This window comes from Malaclemys terrapin, chromosome 9 (genome assembly GCF_027887155.1).
Source record: "Malaclemys terrapin pileata isolate rMalTer1 chromosome 9, rMalTer1.hap1, whole genome shotgun sequence".
Taxonomy (NCBI): Eukaryota; Metazoa; Chordata; order Testudines; family Emydidae; genus Malaclemys; species Malaclemys terrapin.
Window position 1 is genome coordinate 21851666 of NC_071513.1, and position 19284 is coordinate 21870949.

The window sequence follows — 19284 nt, forward strand, 5'->3', positions numbered from 1 at the left end:
AATAAAAATGTTCTTTTCAACAATAAGGGGAAAATTATCCTTCCTGCTATACATGCCAAATGTCTCAACCACAGAGTAGGCAGTAGAGATCTTCCTCCGGGATAAGAGATCACAGGAACACAAGAGAATCGTGCTGTTGGGAAGTGAACCACAACACAGAGATCCACATGGTAGATAAGAGAACTGAAATATGCAATAGAAAGCCTCACTTTCCCCCATTTATGCAGTACAGTTACTTTTTGCATTTAATCTGGGCTGTGACAACTGACTGGTCATTTTAATTTTTGTTTCGAGTCATTTTGAATTTCTAATTCTCAGGCACTAGGATACCTAAGTGATGATAGTGACCCAAACGCCCGGAGAGACAAACAGACAAATGTTGGGTAGTTCAGATTGCTGGAAAGGAATGTTTACAATAAAATAAATAAATAAATAAATAAATATGTAATCCCAGTTTTAGTCACTGTTTTAAAACAATTAAAGAATTCTGTCTATTATAAGGGTTTTTTACACACTTAAATAAATTGTGAGACTAAAGCAATATTGACAGGCCCAACTTTTTAACAAATGCTAGTAATACTTTCCACTTATATACAACTTGATCCTGTGCCCGTTAAAATCAATGGAAAGACTCCCATTGATTTCAGCGAGAGCAGGATTGAGCCCATAGTGAGCTGTATCCGCGAGTCATAAAGCACTTTGCAAACACGAATAAAATTAACCGTCTCACTCTGAGGGAGGCACTATGGTCTAATAGATAAGGCACTGGACCATGACTCACTGGAAAAGGCCTAATGGGTGACCTTGGGCAAGTCGCTTCATCTCTGTGCTTCTGTTTCCCCATCTGTAAAAAGGGGATAATGGCAGTCACCTGAGCTTTGTGATCGAAAGCTAGGTATTATAACAGCTAGGAATTATTATTATTATGAGGCAAGCGCAGTAGCTCGACTGCCTGTTATATTGTCTGTGTCTGCCTGCATAGAGACATACAGAGGAGTAAGAACACCTCTTTTCCCCCTGTGTGGGCTACCCAGACGTTGAGTAAATTACAATGCACCCGCCTAGTCCCTGACAGCACTGGGTCAGGGCATTGTTCCTCGGCGCAGTGTCTCAGAGGCACAACACCTCCCAGGGCTGTGTCTGGAAGGATGCACCCTGCACACCGCCTCTTGCCTAAAGACACAATCTAGCCCAGTATTATTATAACCACTTTACATATGAGGATACCGAAGCAAAGACCACATGCCTGGTGATCCTGGCCAATCCAGGAATAAAATCCAGGTGTCTTGACTATTCTAATCATCCTACCAACCACATCCTCTCACCGCTGTCCCCGCCCCAATATTGCAGATTTCCCTAGCATTGCCTGGTGAGGCCGTAGTTATTGGTGCACTTCGGGATGACTGAGGCACCTGTGGAGCTTGGCAGTCTAGAAAGTGAAGTGAAAACAAAAGCACTCCCTCTCCCCCTCAAAACAACACCTTTGTTCTTTTGTTATATAAGGAAACCATCCACTGACTACTAATGCTTTGTACCTGTCCCCATGACAATAGAGCGGATAGTCCGTTTAATGTCTTGTGTGATGGAACAGAAAGGAAACACGGTGAATACGTCTGTCAGTTCCTGTTTTTTATGTTCTAGTGCATGCAAGGTGGATCGGGGGAGTATGGATGCAGAATCGTCGCACACTTCCATCGCAATAATGAGTCCGGCAGCGGCAACGCCAGGGACAAATGCAATGGTTATTGCAAAGGGCAAATGTGGCATTTACCTGGCAGAATCCATCAGCAAGCCCCATGTTGGGAAGTAGTGTAAGTCCAAGACATAACTGGGCAGTAATTAGCAAAGAGGAGCCAAATGCTAGTGTAGAGAGATGCTAGATACAGGGCCGGCTCTAGGCACCAGCAAAACAAGCTGGTGCTTGGGGCGGCACATTTTTAGGGGCAGCATTCTGGCGCGGGCCCTAAAAATGTCCCCCGGCCGCCCTAACTCATCTTCACTGCTGCCGCTCGCGCGCCGCTGCTCCCCCTCCCTCCCAGGCTCTCAAACCCAGGAGGGAGGGGGAGATCCCGAGCGGCTGCGGCACGCGAAACAGCTGAAAAGTGGAGGCTGCTGAAAAGATGGATTTGAATCATTCCATCTCCTGGTAAACGTGGCCATGCTCTGTTTCCCACCCCGCAACACCCACTTTTCGGGCTGTGTAGGGTTCCTGGCTGAGAGAAATTTCCTTGGCCAAGGGCATTTTGCAGGATTTCTGCCAAATGGACAGAACTGGAACATTGGGTTGACGCCCTTTGTTCCCTCTGCCTGGGTGCCTGACACACTGGATTGGAGCTTGAGCAGAAGATGCAGAACTCAGATACAGAGAGCCTGCTTCCCAGCACCTGAAAATGGGGTAAGAAAAGCTGCCCCTGAACGGAGTCTGCAGGGACAATTGATAGCCAGTCACATAGCATGGTTCTTCCTAGCGGGGCTATTCCTCCAGCAATGTGAACAGTGCATCCCTCTGTGTAAGACTGGAGGGAGCAATGTTGCACATACACAAGCAGAGTAATGTGTTACACTGAAAAATAAACCACCGCATCCTGCTTCTGAATAACTCTAACATGATGGGGTAGGCTTTCAAAGTGTTCTCTGGGGCCTGTTTTAGCTATATTGATCACACTGATTGCGGGGGGTGGTGCTTTAAAGACCCTGGGTTCATGATTGGAATAGAAACAGGGCTAAAATTCTAGAACAAACAATTGCACTGGCGCTCTGCTGGGAGAGAAATCCTAATGATGTGATCATCACTGTTCAAACCCAAATACACCTTCAAAATCAAACAGGGCAAATGTTCATATTAAAGCCTCTGCTCATGCTAGCTAAAGTTATAAGTCTCTCCTCATCCTACCCTATTCCCATCATTAAAGTATTTCTTGCAGGTCAACAAATTCAGACTGGCAAAGTCTCCATACCAGATTGGGACCTCACTGTTGTCAATCTCATGGTGCTTTTGCAAGTCTTGCAATATTGTCTCTAAGGTGCCACAAGTACTCCTGTTCTTCTTTTTGAGGATACAGACTAACACGGCTGCTACTCTGAAACCTGGCAATGTTGGATGTTTTTCTTAAAGCACCAGCTCCTGGAGTCAGGTGATCATGTGAGACTCTCAGCTGTCATTCAAAAACCAAAAAAGGTAAGTTTTTGGTCCTTGTGGTTGTGGAGAAAAGTGTGAAAGCATGAACCCCCAAAGGCTCAGAATCCAAAAGGCAAATAAGAACCCAACATTTATTATTTTTAAAACTCTCATGATGTTTAAGTCAATCATGTGATTTTGGAGGCCTAAGTCATGATGTTTGAATGCTTGGAATTCACAATATGGGGACCCTTGTGAGGACAGGTTTTGCATCAGCTGTCTGCTATTTTCCATTGGGTTTCCTATATAAAAAAGACAAAACATGTATTTTTAGTCTAGCTGAGTTCTATTTTGGACTGAGGAAAAACAAAGAAAAAATGAAGGTGAAGTCTCCAGACTAGAGAAAGCAGAATGTGTTCTTCACTTTAGTATGATCCAGCCTGAACTGCTTAAGAACACAGCAGGCAGCGAATTTCCTTCCATTTAAAGGTGCAAGACACAGAAAACAAACATAACTCATAGTTACCAGCACATAGCCTACAGCACATACTCTACATTTCATGTCTCTGCTTCAAAAGGAGAGGCCATCTCTCATGGTATTTAGACATTTCTGTATCTGATCTTAATCTGAACATTTTTGCACTTCGAGGACATTTGATTAACATTTTACTGGGTTTGGTTTGGTTTTTTTCTAGGTTTCCAATGGAACCAGAATTCGGAAGTATCAGGAAACTCTGTCAGTCTTTCCTCACAAGAACTTCAGTCTAGTTTTGCTAACCCTAAAGGTTTAGACCTTCTGGGGAAGCATTCTACTTTTTGAGTGTTTATCTGACTTGATCCAAACTTTCCAGATCTCCTATGTTCACTTGGCACTGCATAAAACCAGCCTTCCCTTGCTGTCTAACCTTGATCCCGCTACAGAGTGGTTAGCAATTCTGATAAGAGTAGTTCTTTAAGAGAGAAAGGATCATTCTATGGTCTGGCTTGGAACTCGGGAGATCTGAGTTGGATTCAAAGCTCTGCCACATACTTCCCGTGTATCCTTGGGTTAATCACAATCTCTCTGAGCTTCTTGTTGCCCAGCTGTAAAATAATCTTTCCTACCATGGGGGTGGCTTACAAATGTTTTTGAAATGTTCAGGTGCTATGGAGAAGGGGCCCATAGAGACGCTTATACATAAACTGAATATAGACTATAGCTTTGGGAATTCAATTGCCTTTGTATGAACCCTGATTACCTCCTGTACCTTCTCGCCTGGAGGCTATTGCTGAGAAGTAGCTGTGCTGTGTTCGGGCTGGGGAGGGTTACACACAGTTGCTTTGCCAAAGTGAACCACTTTAGCTGTTTTGAGTTAAAACTCACTTTATTATTGAATGCAGGGGGTCAAGAAATGTTACCCTGTGGGTATGAGTAAAGGGGAGCAGAACTGTACTTAGCATGCCCTGATTAAAGGGGTCGCCCTGAAGGGAACCTCATTTGTTAAGCAAGGCATATGGACGCCAAATGCCAGTGAAAAATCAGAGTGGGTGGGGACAGGTGTTCCTAGCTGGTGATGTGGACTCTGTTTAAAGAGTCCTAGATACCATTTGACACCCTCCTCCAGCATTTAAAGACGGAGCTGCCCAGACTCCGAGAGATCCTTGTTTCTGTTCAGTGATTACTAGAGCTGAAATCACGGAGGAGCAGGTCTAGCGACTAAACCTTAGTCCTGGTGTGGAGACAGTTTTGCAGTGAGAGAACTCAGAGGCTGCGTGGTGAGTGGTGGAACCTCAGAAGGCGGCAACACAGAAGTGGCAGACAGGGAGTGGCAAGCAGCAGCAGCGAGAACAGTGGCAGAGCGGAGCGGCAGCAAAGATAACAGGGACAGAGGTGGCAGGTGGTGGCAGAGATAACAGCGGCAGCAGGCGGCCAGCAGCAGCAGAGTGCTACGGCTCAGGCAGAGGCGGAAGCAGAGATAGCAGCAGCAGCAGTGAGCCAGCTGCAGATGCGGTGACAAGTTTCAAGCAGCAGCAGCACTGGAGCCATTGCTTGAAGCCCCCACCTCTTTTCAGGGGTGGGAGGTGAAGCCACGTGAACGCATCTCTGAACTCTGGGTCTTTGCTGACCGTGGACAGCCAGCTGGGAGTGGGATGCAGCGGAGGGAAAGGGAGCTCCATGTTAAAGGGACTTTCGCACCACAGGATGGGAAACTGAGGCAAAGGACACTGCCCAACGTATGGGGGGGGGGTTACTTCTGGTTTACGTACTTTTGTGTCACTGTTGCAGTGTTTTCCCAAATTAATGCTGAGTTCCTGTTCCCTTTTAATACAAGTTTTCTTTTATTATACATGGACACAGTCCTTGAGAGTGGGTGGGGGCTCGAGTTGGTTCTGTTTTGTATTGTTAAGAGGAACCTCTAGATCTAGAACCTGGGCCTTGTTGCTGCCGGCACCACCTGGGGTTACATCCCATTGACGCCAGCTGTAGCAGCACTGCACCCAAATCATTTGGTTACAAAGGCTATGGCAGTTTTTAAATGCAGATTTAGGGCATAGACGGCAAACACTTTAGTGCTCTCCTGTTTCCAGCTTCATCTGAGATTTCCATTCTTCCCTAGCTCCAGGTCACTGCAGCCGCCAGGCCCTGGGCTTGGGTGCCTTTCACTCAGACAAGGAGATCTGGATACAATTTTCTGGACTGCCTGCCATCACTCCCACACAGCGTGCTCTTAGGAGGTCTCTCCAGGCTCCCATCCTCTGTCAGCATAGGGAATTTGGGCCAATGGCCAGGATCAGGAATAAGCCTGGATCACCAGCCTGGACTGCAATACCCTGCGCTATTTTGTCCTATGAAAAAATAGCAGCAGCAGCAGCCTGGGTACTCATCAGCAACCCTATAATAATAAACCAGTGTGCAGTGCTGTCATAAACAACCCCCCACTAGGCAAACGACGAGCAGAGCACTTCCCTAAAGTAATAAGTCAATGAGCACCACACCATTGTTTTAAAGGTACACGTTGCCCCAGTAAATTTCTGCTACAGACCAATTTCAAACACTTCCGGTTAAAAATTTATTAAAAGAATCAGAAGAAAAACTACAGAGAAAATTCAAGATGCATAAAAGTTAACATTAGGGAAATTTCCCACTGAACGGCCACCGACACAGACAGAACTATAGCGATGGATGCCTTATGTTAAGCCCAGTTCAAAATGCAATCCTTATTATGGAGTCGTGGCGAGTACTTGCATAATTATATCACCTGCAGAGGCTCAGTCCTTCACAAACTTAAAAAAGCAAGACATTCACAAAAACTGATGCCAAATACAAATTTCAGCTTAAGATCGTAAGTTTGAGTCAAGGAAAGCGGATTGTTTCGTTGTGCTGGTTAATATTACATGCGAGTCATATCAAACCTATTTAAATGTGACTTATTAATTTGAAACTATTCCCAAATTATGCATAAAATAACCAAATGGCATAGTTCCAACATTCGCTGACCTGTAATTATTATATATTTCACTTAAAGCATATGCTCTATAGAAAGGGCATTTTACCTGAATGCACACTAAAGGCTGATCATCTCAGAACAGTTAGAGTGCATGAGAAAACAAATGTGTGATCAGCCATCTGGATTATTAATTACCTTCCATTAGAGATTTGCAATGGCAGAAATAACAGATAATATGTCATCTTGGATTCTAACTCACAATTAAGTAATATGATGGATTAATGATGCAAGCAGGTCCTTTCACAGAGTTGTTGCCATTTCACTGAACCAGCACTCACCAGTGACCCTACAGTAACTACCAGTGTGAATGGCCCAGCCTTTGCTAAAAGCTGCATTTAACCAACTAGTATCTCAGCTCAGTGCTCAATGACAACACAGCAATCACAAGCCATTGTCTGATACGCCAGTGACCCTGCATAAATAAACTGCTGCATGCAGCCCCAAGACTAAGAGCTATACCTTACAATCCTCTAACTCACCCAGCTACACCAGTGTATATTGAGCTGCAGGTATGAACTCAATTCCTCCTGCTTAAAGCTTGTGGTTAGCCAATGTCATGACCATTTTGTCTGTGTGTTTGCAGCCACACGATATATTGCTACATGTACTCCAGCAGTGCAAAGAGCCCCCAATCAAGGCATTGGCAAGGCGTTGGTGAGACAAATAACTAAGACAGTCTCTCCACAGACTCTGCACTCTGTATAAGAGGGGACCTAGCTATACCTTACTCAAGGTAGAGGACTCCCTACAGAAACAATGTACTTTCCTCATCCTATCCAGTATAAATCACTGGGCCAGCAAGATGCTGTTTGGGAAGAAGCCATTGATGGTCCGGGCAGGGTCGAAGTTACAGTCCTTTTGCTCTTGTAGTTTCCCTTTCCCCTGGGTATGAAAGGGGAGGTGAGAACACTGTGTGGCAAGGCAGCTGGTAGGGCTGCAGGTAGGTATCTGCACCCTCGCCCCCCTCCCTGCAGGTGCATCGTATTTCCAAAATGAGAACTGGAGACACTGGGCCGGGGTGTCACACAGCGCAGTGCTTTGCAGTGGTGGGAGGGGGAAGAAAGAAGCATCTTTTCCCCGTTTCCCCTTTCAGGAGGAAAAACTGGGACACTTGATAGTAAAGGGCAGGGTGCAAGAAAGCAGCATTTATCTCTCTGGGACCCCTTCACTCTTCTCTCCTAGTCCTCACTCTCCTCCCCCCGCCCCATCTAGCTCATACTTTGCCGTCTGCACCACTCTCAACCCCCAAGTGACTCCATTCCCCCTTGCTCCAATACTCCACGCTCACTCCCAGCTCAGAGCTTCCCAACCCCCCTCAGCTCTCTTCAGCCCCCACCATCCGCCCTCTCCCCCGTCCTATCCCCCAGGCCGAGAACCCACCGCTTTCCCATGTGGCTTTCCACAGCTCAGAATTGCCTCCTTAGCTTGGAACTTTTACCCACCCACCACACACGGGCTCAGACACCTTCTCTTCCCTTCCCTTCCGCAGTCCATCAGCTTCAAAAAACCCATCCCAGGCTCATCCCCCTGAGCTCAGCTACACCCCCTATTTCTTTCTGGGGCTTGAAAAGCGGGAGCAGACAGCAGGGAGCATGTGCAGACAACGGTATACTCTGCATCTGAGGGGATAAGCAAAAATAGCCCCCGAAGTAGCTTGTATTTCTCCCTCTGAGGCAAAGCCCACTGAAATCAATGGCAAGTCCTTCATTGACTTCAATGGGCTTTGGATCTGGCCCTGTTTGCTGCGGATCACCAGCAGGAGTCCCTGGTGGCAGCAGGTGCTAGGACGCAGCGGAGGGCTAGGTGCTAGTCCATCAGACACGCACATGCATATTTGTGACATTATTGCGAGGCGAAGCCCCTACTAAGCTGTACCAGTGCAGCTGCACCACTGTAGCACTATCCATGAAGACAAGCCCTCAGTTAACTGCATACAGATGGCTACGCAAAGCATGGCACTGCAGACATGCAGGAGCCATGAGACGGGACAATACATTTGTCACTTAATGAAGCAGAAATTGGATCGCTCCTCCCAGCCAACGCAGGTGCACAGCAGAGGCGATGGGATGGACTGCACTGACTTATGCATCTTGGGCCTGATTCTAAGACCAGTCTCAATCCAATCTCCATTTCTTGTGCTTGCAAAATTACTGGTGCAAATAAACGAGGGCACAGTTACCTATATGTGAACCTTCAAGTATCCGACTGAGCCCACAAATCAGGTACTGAGATGATCAAGTGGCATTAATTGCACCTGCAATTATTTGTATCTGCACTATGTGGCTGCTGAAAGGGAGACCGGCTTTTAAAAGTCCATCATTTTCTGTCTCTCTGTAATGCATCCTGTCCCTATGGTACCTTGATTCCATTCACTCTGCATATGACTATATCCCTATGGCTACTGATATGCTGGATTTGCCATGGGAGAGAGGACTAAAATTTCCCTTACAATGTGCTGGCCCAGCAGTACAGACCATTTTATTTAAGTACTCTTAACGTTACACTTTCAGCAGGTGAGTACTGCTTTGATGCCATTCCCCTTTCTCTGCCCTCTGAAACCTCACCCAGGTATCACAGTGGCCGGTGCTAAATTAATGCTAATTAAATAATAAAAGCCTGGAGGTTGGTTGGCTATCCCGTCAAGATGCCCACACACAACAGGGCTCAGCCCTAAAATAATGCAGGATGAGAAAGCCAGCTAGACATGGCCCTTGGAATGATGTGTGTGCAATAGAGAGGAGAATCACAGCACCCATTAATGAAAGTTAAACACCCCTACCAAATAGAGCATATGAGCTGTTAAGCACTTAGACAAGACATTGGTTTAGTACCTCTCTAAAAACAGTACTTTAAAAGCTTGCAAAGCTTTATCTTGCACTTCCTCGCCACCAGAAAGGAAGTAATGTGAGTCAAAGGTAGCATGCCAGCAAGTACGTCAGCCTAGAACTGCAACAGTCAGGGAAACGTTGAGAATGACACGAAGGAACAAAGGCTATCAATGCACCTTCCCTACACACCAAAACCACAGTGAAATGACCAGATAGAATCTGCACACGAGCCTACTTCAATGCTTCGAGGGAAGCCCTACCCTCCCCCTCCAGGTCCCTGACAGGTAGGAAGAGGTGGTAAATCCTTCTTGACCCTTCTTTGCTAATTAGTTTAACCTCATGAATATGAGCAAGAATCACTGCTGTTCAGGTGCTGGGAAATACATCCCAGTGACTCATCCTGGCAATCCACAGAATTAAGGCCAAGTGCATTCAACTGCAGTGCATGAGCTGTTTGTCTCTAGGTTGAGGTTCATGGTGATAAGCATTAGGGTTTTCTCCTCTTTGAAATTTGCTTCCATGGGAAATGTCTAAGCCCAAACTTGGCCGTGTTTAGTTAATCTGTTTCGGGAGTGCTTGAGTCCTGTCTGGGCTCGGTGTGGCACGTTACAGGGAGCCACATTTGGATGTGGAGTTTGCGGGTTTGGTTTGGACCCACCTCTGTTCGGAGGAACCCAACTGTGTGGTGATTATCAGCTCTGCAGTTCCTGTGCCTTTGTAGAGTAGACATTATTCTATATTAGAAACCTTTTGAGTTCACAAATGTGATTCTGGACTATCACATGGGAACCATTCACAGAACATGATGTGAATGCAGCAAAAAGCCAAATAGCACACATACAATTCTGGCAATGTTATAGCAGGAGCAACACCTCTATTGAAAAGAGGGAAGAGCCACCAATGTCAGATAGTGTCACAGCTATAAACCCATGGACTCCTTTAGTAAAATTCCCCCACTTTTCTAAACTTAACTCCCACCCTGTCAGATCCCAGTCAGCTCATGTGATGTTCACTTGACAGTGTGCAGCTAAATACAGGGCTGACATTTGCACCCTGACAGATAAGTTCTGTACTGTTTCCTGGAATGTTCACTTGACAGTATGCACTTAACTACCAGGTAGATATTTCAATCGGACCCAAACCAAGCTCTCTATCTAGCCTTCAATCTGAAGAACTGTGGAGCCCTCATCTGCTTCTCTAAGATTAAAGAGCTTTCAGTAGCCTCGTTTCTCCATGAGTGAGTGGCAGGATGGTTTCCTATAGCAAATCATCCACCATGGTTCACCATGCCACATGCCCTCCTCTCCTTTGCTTCCTCTCATACCCCAGCAACTCCCTGTTCCCAACATCTAGTTTCTTCCCTTGAAAATCAAACTTCACAGCCACTCCCTGTCCTTCCTTCCGATCTCCCTCCCTCCTTCCGGGTTAACCACAAGTCACAATCAGAGAACCTAAGATAAAGGCAGGTTTTGTACATACAAAACAGGTATACATGCTAATCCTGCAGATGCAGTTTAGAAGTCCCGGGTATTTGTGTGAATAAACCCTTCACAGTTATGTACATAAACATAGAGCAGAAGGTACAAATTAATCTGTAGGTCAGAATTATTCCCTTCCACTTGCAAATGTGAATTTTTCCTACAGTCAGACTTTGTGGGTGCCAAATGCCATGCAAAAAGCTGTTCACATGGTTTGACAGGAGGCAGGAAGTATCTGAATTCTCTCCAGAAATAAGATTTTTCCAGCTCAGTTTTGCAGCTAGCAGAGATTCAGATGGTTCTGACAAGGATCTAAACCTCAGGGTGCTTATTTATAAAGCAATTCCTAAACATGAGGTTCACCTGTCACCAATTGCCTCACCGTATCTATCTGTGAAATTGCTTCATTCTAAAACAACTTTTCCATGGGATAGTTCCCAGTCTGTGTTTTGAGTTCTCTGATGCATCTTGTCTGCAGTAATATGATCTGGGATTGTATTTGTGTCACTGCCTTTGATCCTCTCCAGGACTCTATATTGCTTTGTTTCCTTCTATCATTATTTAATAAAAATGTGGACATAAAAGACAGTGCAAATATTTGTCATGTGAATCATAACAGAACAACTCTAGCCAGCCCATGGAATTTGGTGCAGTCATATACATAGAGTAGGAGCTTGTACACACTACCAGTTATGTAGGTAAAACTTAGGTCTCTTGGGTGTGAATAAGCCACCCCCCTGAGCAATGTAAGTTACACCAAGCTAAGCGCCAGTGTGGACAGCGCTATGTTGATGGGAGAGCTTCTCCTGCCAACATAGCTACTGCCTCTTGCAGAGGTGGTTTTATTATGTCAACGGGAGAGCTCTCTTCTGTCGGCATAGAGGGTCTTCACCAGTGCAGCGCTTTTAGTGTAGACTAGCTCTGGGACTCAAAATAAAGAGAGGAACACACGCAGTCCTCTTGTCCAATAAAGCAACAAGTTTAATATAAAGTACACAGTATAGAAAGAAGATGGCAGGGAAAGAAAAGCCAAAATCTCCCTTGATTAGTTTCTCGATGAATCCCTGAAGGAGCATGCAGACTGACTCTCAAATTCTCACGAATTTTTACAGTGCAGTGCTTGGGCTGCAAGCTAATGAGGGGCTACAGCCACTGCCTCTGAAGACCACCAAAGCTATAGCAACCATCTGGTGAGAATCACACCTGAGGGTTTTCTTGGTCAGTAAAAGGAGAAAAACGGAATTTGAAGAATAGACATGAAGAGGCAAGAAAGGTTAGTGGCAACCTCAGACAATGGAGAAGAACATGAGAGCTCAAATGGCAGTTGTTCTTGCAGTTGATAAACCAGGACAGGGTGCCTTGGTTTGTGGTATCTTGTAGGTTTGTGGTACCGTGTGGAAAAAGTGTCACTGCTTTGTAGATGTAAGTGTTTGAATTTCCCTTTCAGCTGCCCATGCAGAACTTGGGGTGCACCATAGCAGACCTCCATTTGCAATTTTTTGGAATGTCTAGTATCCATTGTAAAGTATTAATTGGCACAGTTGTGGCAGCAGTATGGATTCTGCCTTCTCTTATGCCTTGTCAGGTGTCCATCATTCAGTCCCAGGGAGTGACTCTGAGCTCAAACCCAGCTGAGTACATATCTCACAGATGGAGGATTTGATCCTTCTCCCAGTGAAGTTAATGGGTGACCTGATTTCAGTGCAGGCAAGAGCAGGCCAAGAGGCTGTGACATTAAACAACACAGGCAAGGAACTCACACGTAAAGGCCAACGCTTCCCTCGGCACAAGAATGCTCCCTGAATTACTGTTAATGCATCTTTTGAAGCCTCAGTGTATTAAGGTTTTGGATTCATTTAACTGATCTCATTTGTCTTTATTGTCTTCTAAAATCAACATCATACCCTTCGAATAGCTATGGGCTAGGGGAATTGTTGAGAGGCTACTGATCCAAATGATCAAGTAGTATAGCCCCTACATTAAGTGGTTTTGTTTATTTGTGTTAAAAAAAAGTATGGTCGTGGGTGGTGGGGCTGTTTATGAAACCTATTACAACCTGACATGATTAATTGCCAACCCAAGCACACCAGCACTGAATGAGAATAGGCAAGTGAAACTGACCAGGCTAATTTCACTCTTTACTGAGTGGAATTACAAAAAAAAACAAAAAACCAACAACAACAAAAACCAATTTGGATTTTAAAACTTTGGCCTTTGTAACCCCAGGTTCTCTCATCAACACAGATGGGGAATTTTTCACAAATGGGATCATTATCTGACAAGGCTCAGTCTTGCCCCCCTATAAATACATTTTCAAACCTCCTTTTGACCTCAGTGGGGGCAAGGTGGAGCCCAGAGTATCCCATTAAACAAAATGAAGGAAGGAGGGTTAGTTAGCCTGGTGGTCTAATCATCAGACTTTGCATTACCACACAGGTGACCCACTTTTGATTTCCTGTCCCTTACCTCTTAGTCTCAGGTCTGGCCAGAGCTAAGAAAGGATCACGAGCAACATGCTGAAATTCCACAGTGGGAAGGGTGTGTGGGGGAGATAAGCGGAGAGTAGGGCTGGTTTTCTATATGCCATTAAGGAGCACTGGGTAATGGGTTTTATCCAGGCTTCCTTGGCCAGAAGGGTCATTGCCAAATAATGGCGCCTCAAAGGCTAAACATGGGAGAAACGTGAGGAGGAGTCTTGATAATGCAGGAATCCCCAGAAAAGGAGCTGGGGGAGGGGTGGGGGTCGAAAATGGTGATTTAAGCAGAGAAATAAAACAAAACAGCATCACTGCTGGATACTGCCTGGGCCTCATCATATATTGAATATAAAACAGCCTTTCCTCCCACCAGCACCGAGCTTGTCAAGTTGACTGAAACGTTAAAATCTTTAAATGATTTTACAAGAGAAAAGAAATCTTCATTTTTGCACCACAACCTCTAGGCTTCAAAGGAATAAAATCTATGATCCTGCCTATCCCCGCACCACTAGAGTAAAGAAAGAAAGCACGAGAAGAAGAAAAAGGACACGCTTAACATCTGGCTCCTGATTCTCTGATGAAGAACCGAGAGATCCCTATTAAAATGGCAAGAGCTGACAGTAGCTAGGAAGGTTTCCTAGTGTGCCTTTGTTCTTTGAAGACAAAATAATAATAAAGCTCTGATGTCATTCCTACCTATGAAAGGCTTTGCTTTGTTAGGGTGGGTTGGTGGGGCATCCCAAGAGCTGGGTGGATACAGCAAAAATCTGCTTCAGTATAAAACCAAAGATAATGGAAAATGGTCCATGTCCCTTGCAAAGATGACTGCTTGTGTCTGCTATGGGGAGGTTATGGAGAAAGGCCGCACTGTTGGGATATACACATGGAACACCAGTGATACAAATACTGGAGCTTGATCCCACATTTACTGCACAACCAAATCTCCCACTGAAGCCAGTGGGAGTTTTAAATGCAAAAAATTGGCCCCACATTTCATATGTGACAGCAACAGTCCAGTGCAGTGAGATAAGGAAGGGAGAGCCACTCACCCTTACGAAGCTGGCGGGAAACCATCCTTCTTCATCGTCAATCTGACCCCACCACCAGTCCTTGTTGGAAGCATCCAGGACCTTGATAACGTCTCCTGCTTTAAACGCCAACTCCCGGTTGGCCATGGTGACGTGATCCCATACTGCCTCAGCACTTACAATAGAACCACCACTGATCAGCTTTAAAAACAAAACAAGAGACAGTCAGCAAACACTCTGTCCGGGGACCCAAAAACATTCACATACACAAAGTAAAAACAAAACACTCAGCTAGAATAAACAACCCCCCCATTTACTATCATTGTCATTGCTACCCCCATTTTCACTAATAATACATTATTCAAACTCTTAAATAGATAGAATATCCCATTTCTTAGTTGCTAAGGTCCTGACACTGGGAGGTGCTAAAGGGAACAGTGTTTGCTGGGGCTCAGAATTTCTCACGATCAGGCCCTACGTGATTAACAAGCAAAGACATCACCCTACCTCTGAGCCACACCTATGCACACATGCTTTTCAAGGAACTAGGCTTTCATGAATGCTTCAGTTAGCACAGTATATATCTGGGTGTTCCTAATTATGCCATCTTGGCAAGGAATTTTAGCAACAGGACAGTCTTTTATATTTTGCTTGGCAAAGTGTTATATTCCCATCTTGATGTGGCTGAGATTTTGCAGACAATTCCAATTAATGGATGACCATGTTGGAAATCTTCGATCTACAGAGCAAGTGCAACATGGGCATTTGGCAGAGCAAAATTTCCCTGCCCCAACCTACTGATTTGTCTTAAACCAGAGCTGGAGGGAAGAACAGACTCAATAGCCCATTCAACCCTTGGTCGGTTTGCTGAGAGTGTCAATTTAGTGCTGATTGTGGTGATGGGTTTCATGATGAAAACACCTGTCCACTAGAAACTAGACGGAGGCCCCCGAATTCATCTCCCCCAGGTCACAATGAACACGGAACACTCAATCTCTTTTGAGTTAGGGTATATTCATATCCGTGACCTAGAGGTGAAAGGTTCTGTTTTCCATTAACAGTTTTCTGAGCCATCTAATCCTCCACAACCCCCTGATTAACATGGAATGAGTCATGTCAACCCTCCTCCTCGCATGTCTAGATGAGAACAATCCAACCGTAACTGGGATCACCCATTGCTTTTCACAAGGATGCGCACAGTTTTGAACAGGAGAATAAATTCTGCTTATGCTTTGTTCAGTGAACGAACTTACACTGAGCGATAAGACTGGATGGGTATACACAGCCTGGTGACCATGCCAGGAAGGGACAGCTTTACATGTGCTAGTTACACAGCTTTTCTCGGATCACCTCCTCAAACCCTGCTCTTTAATTCTGTAGCTTGAGATGTATTAGATGTGGTTGATATGGGCTCAGTTCCAAATCAGTATTTCATCTCGGGAAGCAAGAGACCCAACTCTGCAGCCATTAGGGACTTTCCACATGGCATGAGCTTAACAGTCACAGACGTCCACTCAATTTAGGTTAACAATGCAAGACACACAAAAGAAAACAACCCATCATGGAGGCTACATGAAAGCAGAGGCCCTGCGAACTGTTAGAGGATTCTGACTCCTCTTCTAGAAGTTTAGTCAGTAAAGAAATATCTGATCAAAAATTTGCCTGCACAGAAGGAACTTGCAGTAAATCTTTCACCACTATTGCACAGGTTCTGAGTGTATAAGAAGACAGATCTTCATGAGTAGATTTGCAGGACTTGTTTTACCCCATTCCTTGAGCTGACATTCCTCTAAGAAGTCAAGCTTCATAGGTTTGTGAAAAATATTGGTGGGCTTTCAACTCTTCAGTTATCAGAATCAGTTGTGCATAGAAAACGAAATCTAGCTCAATCTTGATACTTAATACTTTTCATCATCAAAGCACACTACAAGCACGGACTATTCTCCCCATCTACAGTAGGTAAGGTAAGATTAGTTACACCCATTTTACAAATGAGTAAACTGAGGGAGTGGAGTCACATGACATCCCCAAGGCCACAGAAGGAGTCAGTTTCAGAGGCAGGATCTGAACTCAGGAGGTCCTGTGCCCAGGCCCTTTGACTGCACCTCTGCCTTTTTCATAAAGCCAGTAGGTTGCTTATATTTGCAAGTTTTCCCAGTGATATTGTCAGGTTCCAACATTTTCCAAAGGACATCCAGATTTGGTGGACCAGTAGCCCTAAACACATTAAATACTTGCTAACAAAAGTGACAATTTACTTGTCCTCAAGTCCAGAGACAAGTGAAGAAAAAATATTCTTTCTACAAATGTCTGTTTTACAGCCCTTTCTAGAACTCCCTGGAAATTCATCAAAAACAAACTCCTTACAATCGCACACTGAGGACAGAGAATGCACTAGGGCCCAGCTTGATAAGGGGACCTATTTAACAAGAAGCCCGTAATGGGACTAGCACTGCACCTAATCTACCCATGTAGAAGGCACTTTGATGTGTATTTAACTTCCATACAGATGTCATAGCTTGGGCATTTGGTGCACAGCTCCATCTGCAAGGTACAGGTCGAACTGAACTTAATGGGAGTTGAAGGCACTTCATACCGCACAGGAGGTGCTCAGCCTATTAGAACACTGGGCTCTGAATTAGCATTATGGTAGTTAGGCAAGAATTAGTCTGGAAAAATGATGCAGGTTATGATGACCAACCCATGGGTCTAGCCTCTTTACAGCACCCTTATTACAGGACATGCTTTGGAGAAGCTTCTCAGATGGGTACAGCCGGTCAAATAATGGTCAAATCATTTATTTGACAAATTTCTTTATATTTTCCTTAATTACTCAATGAATGTTTTTAAACATTATTTGCACAACTGGAATGCTGGGCTGATAATTCAACCAACCTATTTTCAAATAATATATTGGATAAATTGTGCAATGTGTTTCAAACAATTTGCCCAGGTCTGGAGAGGGAATAGGTTCTACTACAGGACTTCCTTATAACAACCCTTGGCATTTTTCTAACACAACAGAAGATCCCCAAGGCCCTCACAAACACGAATCAGTTAAGTCGCCAATAATCCCTATGATAAATCAAGAAGGAGAATTAGCTTTCTTTATAGATGGGGAAACCAAGGCACAGAGAAGTTTAAGTGACGTGACCAATGTCACACAACAAGTTAGTGCTAGAGCTCGGAATGGAATCTAGATCTCCTAACCACCAACTCCATGTTTTAACCACATCCCATTTTTATGTACGTTTGTTGTTTCCATTGCATTTTTCATGTCTAATTAATTGTGGATAGTCTCTCTTCAGGACACACTACCCAGGCAGTGTTGTGTATTTTAATTCATAGTTGTATTGTGTATTAACAACTTAAGAGAAGTAAAACCTACCAGTTTTTAATGTGGCTAATTACCATATTGAATACTAGTTTTCAAGATGATCCAGGAACAGGGCTATTGTACAAAGGGCTTAATCCTCTTCACCACCATCACCCCGCCTCCCTCTACTTCTCCACATATGCTATTCCTGGGCACAGACTCCACACACAAAAATATTCCTTAGACCAAAATTCAGAGTGATTTTCTTTTAGATTTGTTATTGTGCTGGCAGGATAGAGTAACCTGAGCCTGATCCACACAATTCAAATCCTAAGAACTGCGCCATGGTCAGCGATGGTAGGTGACAGAGACTCTCTGTTGGCCAGGTAAGGAAGGCCGTTTGCTGGACATTTCCCTTCCTTTATCACTGTGAGCATGTGAAAGATTCTTTCACTAGATGTCAGAGCCCAATGACTCTGAAAGGCATTTGTTGATACACGAGGAGTAAAGAAAGCCTAAATTCCTTCACTTTCACTCTTCAGTGACACAGGATGGAAAAAAGGCCCTGGGTTGCTTTACCAGGGCTTCCTTCCTGCCCTCATTCTGAGACATGAGCAAAGGAACGGAGATTCCGTTTGACGAAATCCAGTGAGGGTGGCTGTGACTTCTAGAACACAAATAAGGTGTGATCTAAACCAAAAAGGAGTGAGGCAGGTTGGCAGGATTCAGGCTCCAGCCATCACATATGTTGTACCCATTGAAAAAAATGCCACAACCTAGAAGCAAAAGTCTAATTCTCTCTCTGGTTCATTTTGTGAGACATTGGGCTGTACCTGTAAGGCAGCCTGACTAGTACAAGGCAGGGTTATAGAGATGGGGCTTGACATCTGCAGCAGCAACAACAGACAATGAACGAGAGACAGGTTAGAACCAAATCCTATAAAATCTAGGGAAATTCAGATCAAGAGCCAAACACACCAGAAAGCTCCAATCTCTATAGTGAGCTGAATCAAAACCTGATTTGGACATGCCTAACCCATGAGGCATTTCAAACCCAGATACTAACTTTCTGGCTCATCCCCATCTCTACATGGACACCTTAGATCTTCAATTCAGCCATCTCTCATGACAGTGGAGATGGCCTACTAGTCAGTACAAAAGCACCAACCCAGATATTATAATGATGGCTGTGATATAAATAGCTGGATAAATATAGACAAAGAGATAGCACCTTGGCCAAAAATGCAAACCAAATCCATCAAAACCGTTCTGAAGTTCAAAAACTTAAATGAGCTTTCTCTCTTTCTAATCCAACATGCATCTCACATCCTGGCTTCAACATACTTGAAACCACATGAGCAAGGCTGTTCTCATGTGGCACGTCAAACCAAGCCAATGGTAGGAAGTACCAGAAGTCTCATGAGAAAGCTTGATCTCACCAGATTTTCAGCCCAAGAAGGGTTGGATGAGTTTGCAATGGCAGCTGAACTTTGAGATGCTTTTTGAAACCTATCTTTCCAACAGGAGACAGAGCTTGAATAAAACCTTGGA

General features: G+C 44.6%; 1 protein-coding gene across 7 annotated transcripts in view; it reads right to left on the reverse strand.

Moving 5' to 3' along the window:
- The window catches only part of ARHGEF9 (Cdc42 guanine nucleotide exchange factor 9), a 307995-nt gene that overhangs the window by 75123 nt on the left and 213588 nt on the right, over nucleotides 1–19284 (reverse strand). For all 7 annotated transcript variants that reach the window (XM_054039989.1, XM_054039990.1, XM_054039987.1 and 4 more), the window contains one exon: nucleotides 14439–14618. In XM_054039989.1, the coding sequence (XP_053895964.1) occupies nucleotides 14439–14618 (180 nt within the window). The remainder of the gene's footprint in view (nucleotides 1–14438; nucleotides 14619–19284) is intronic.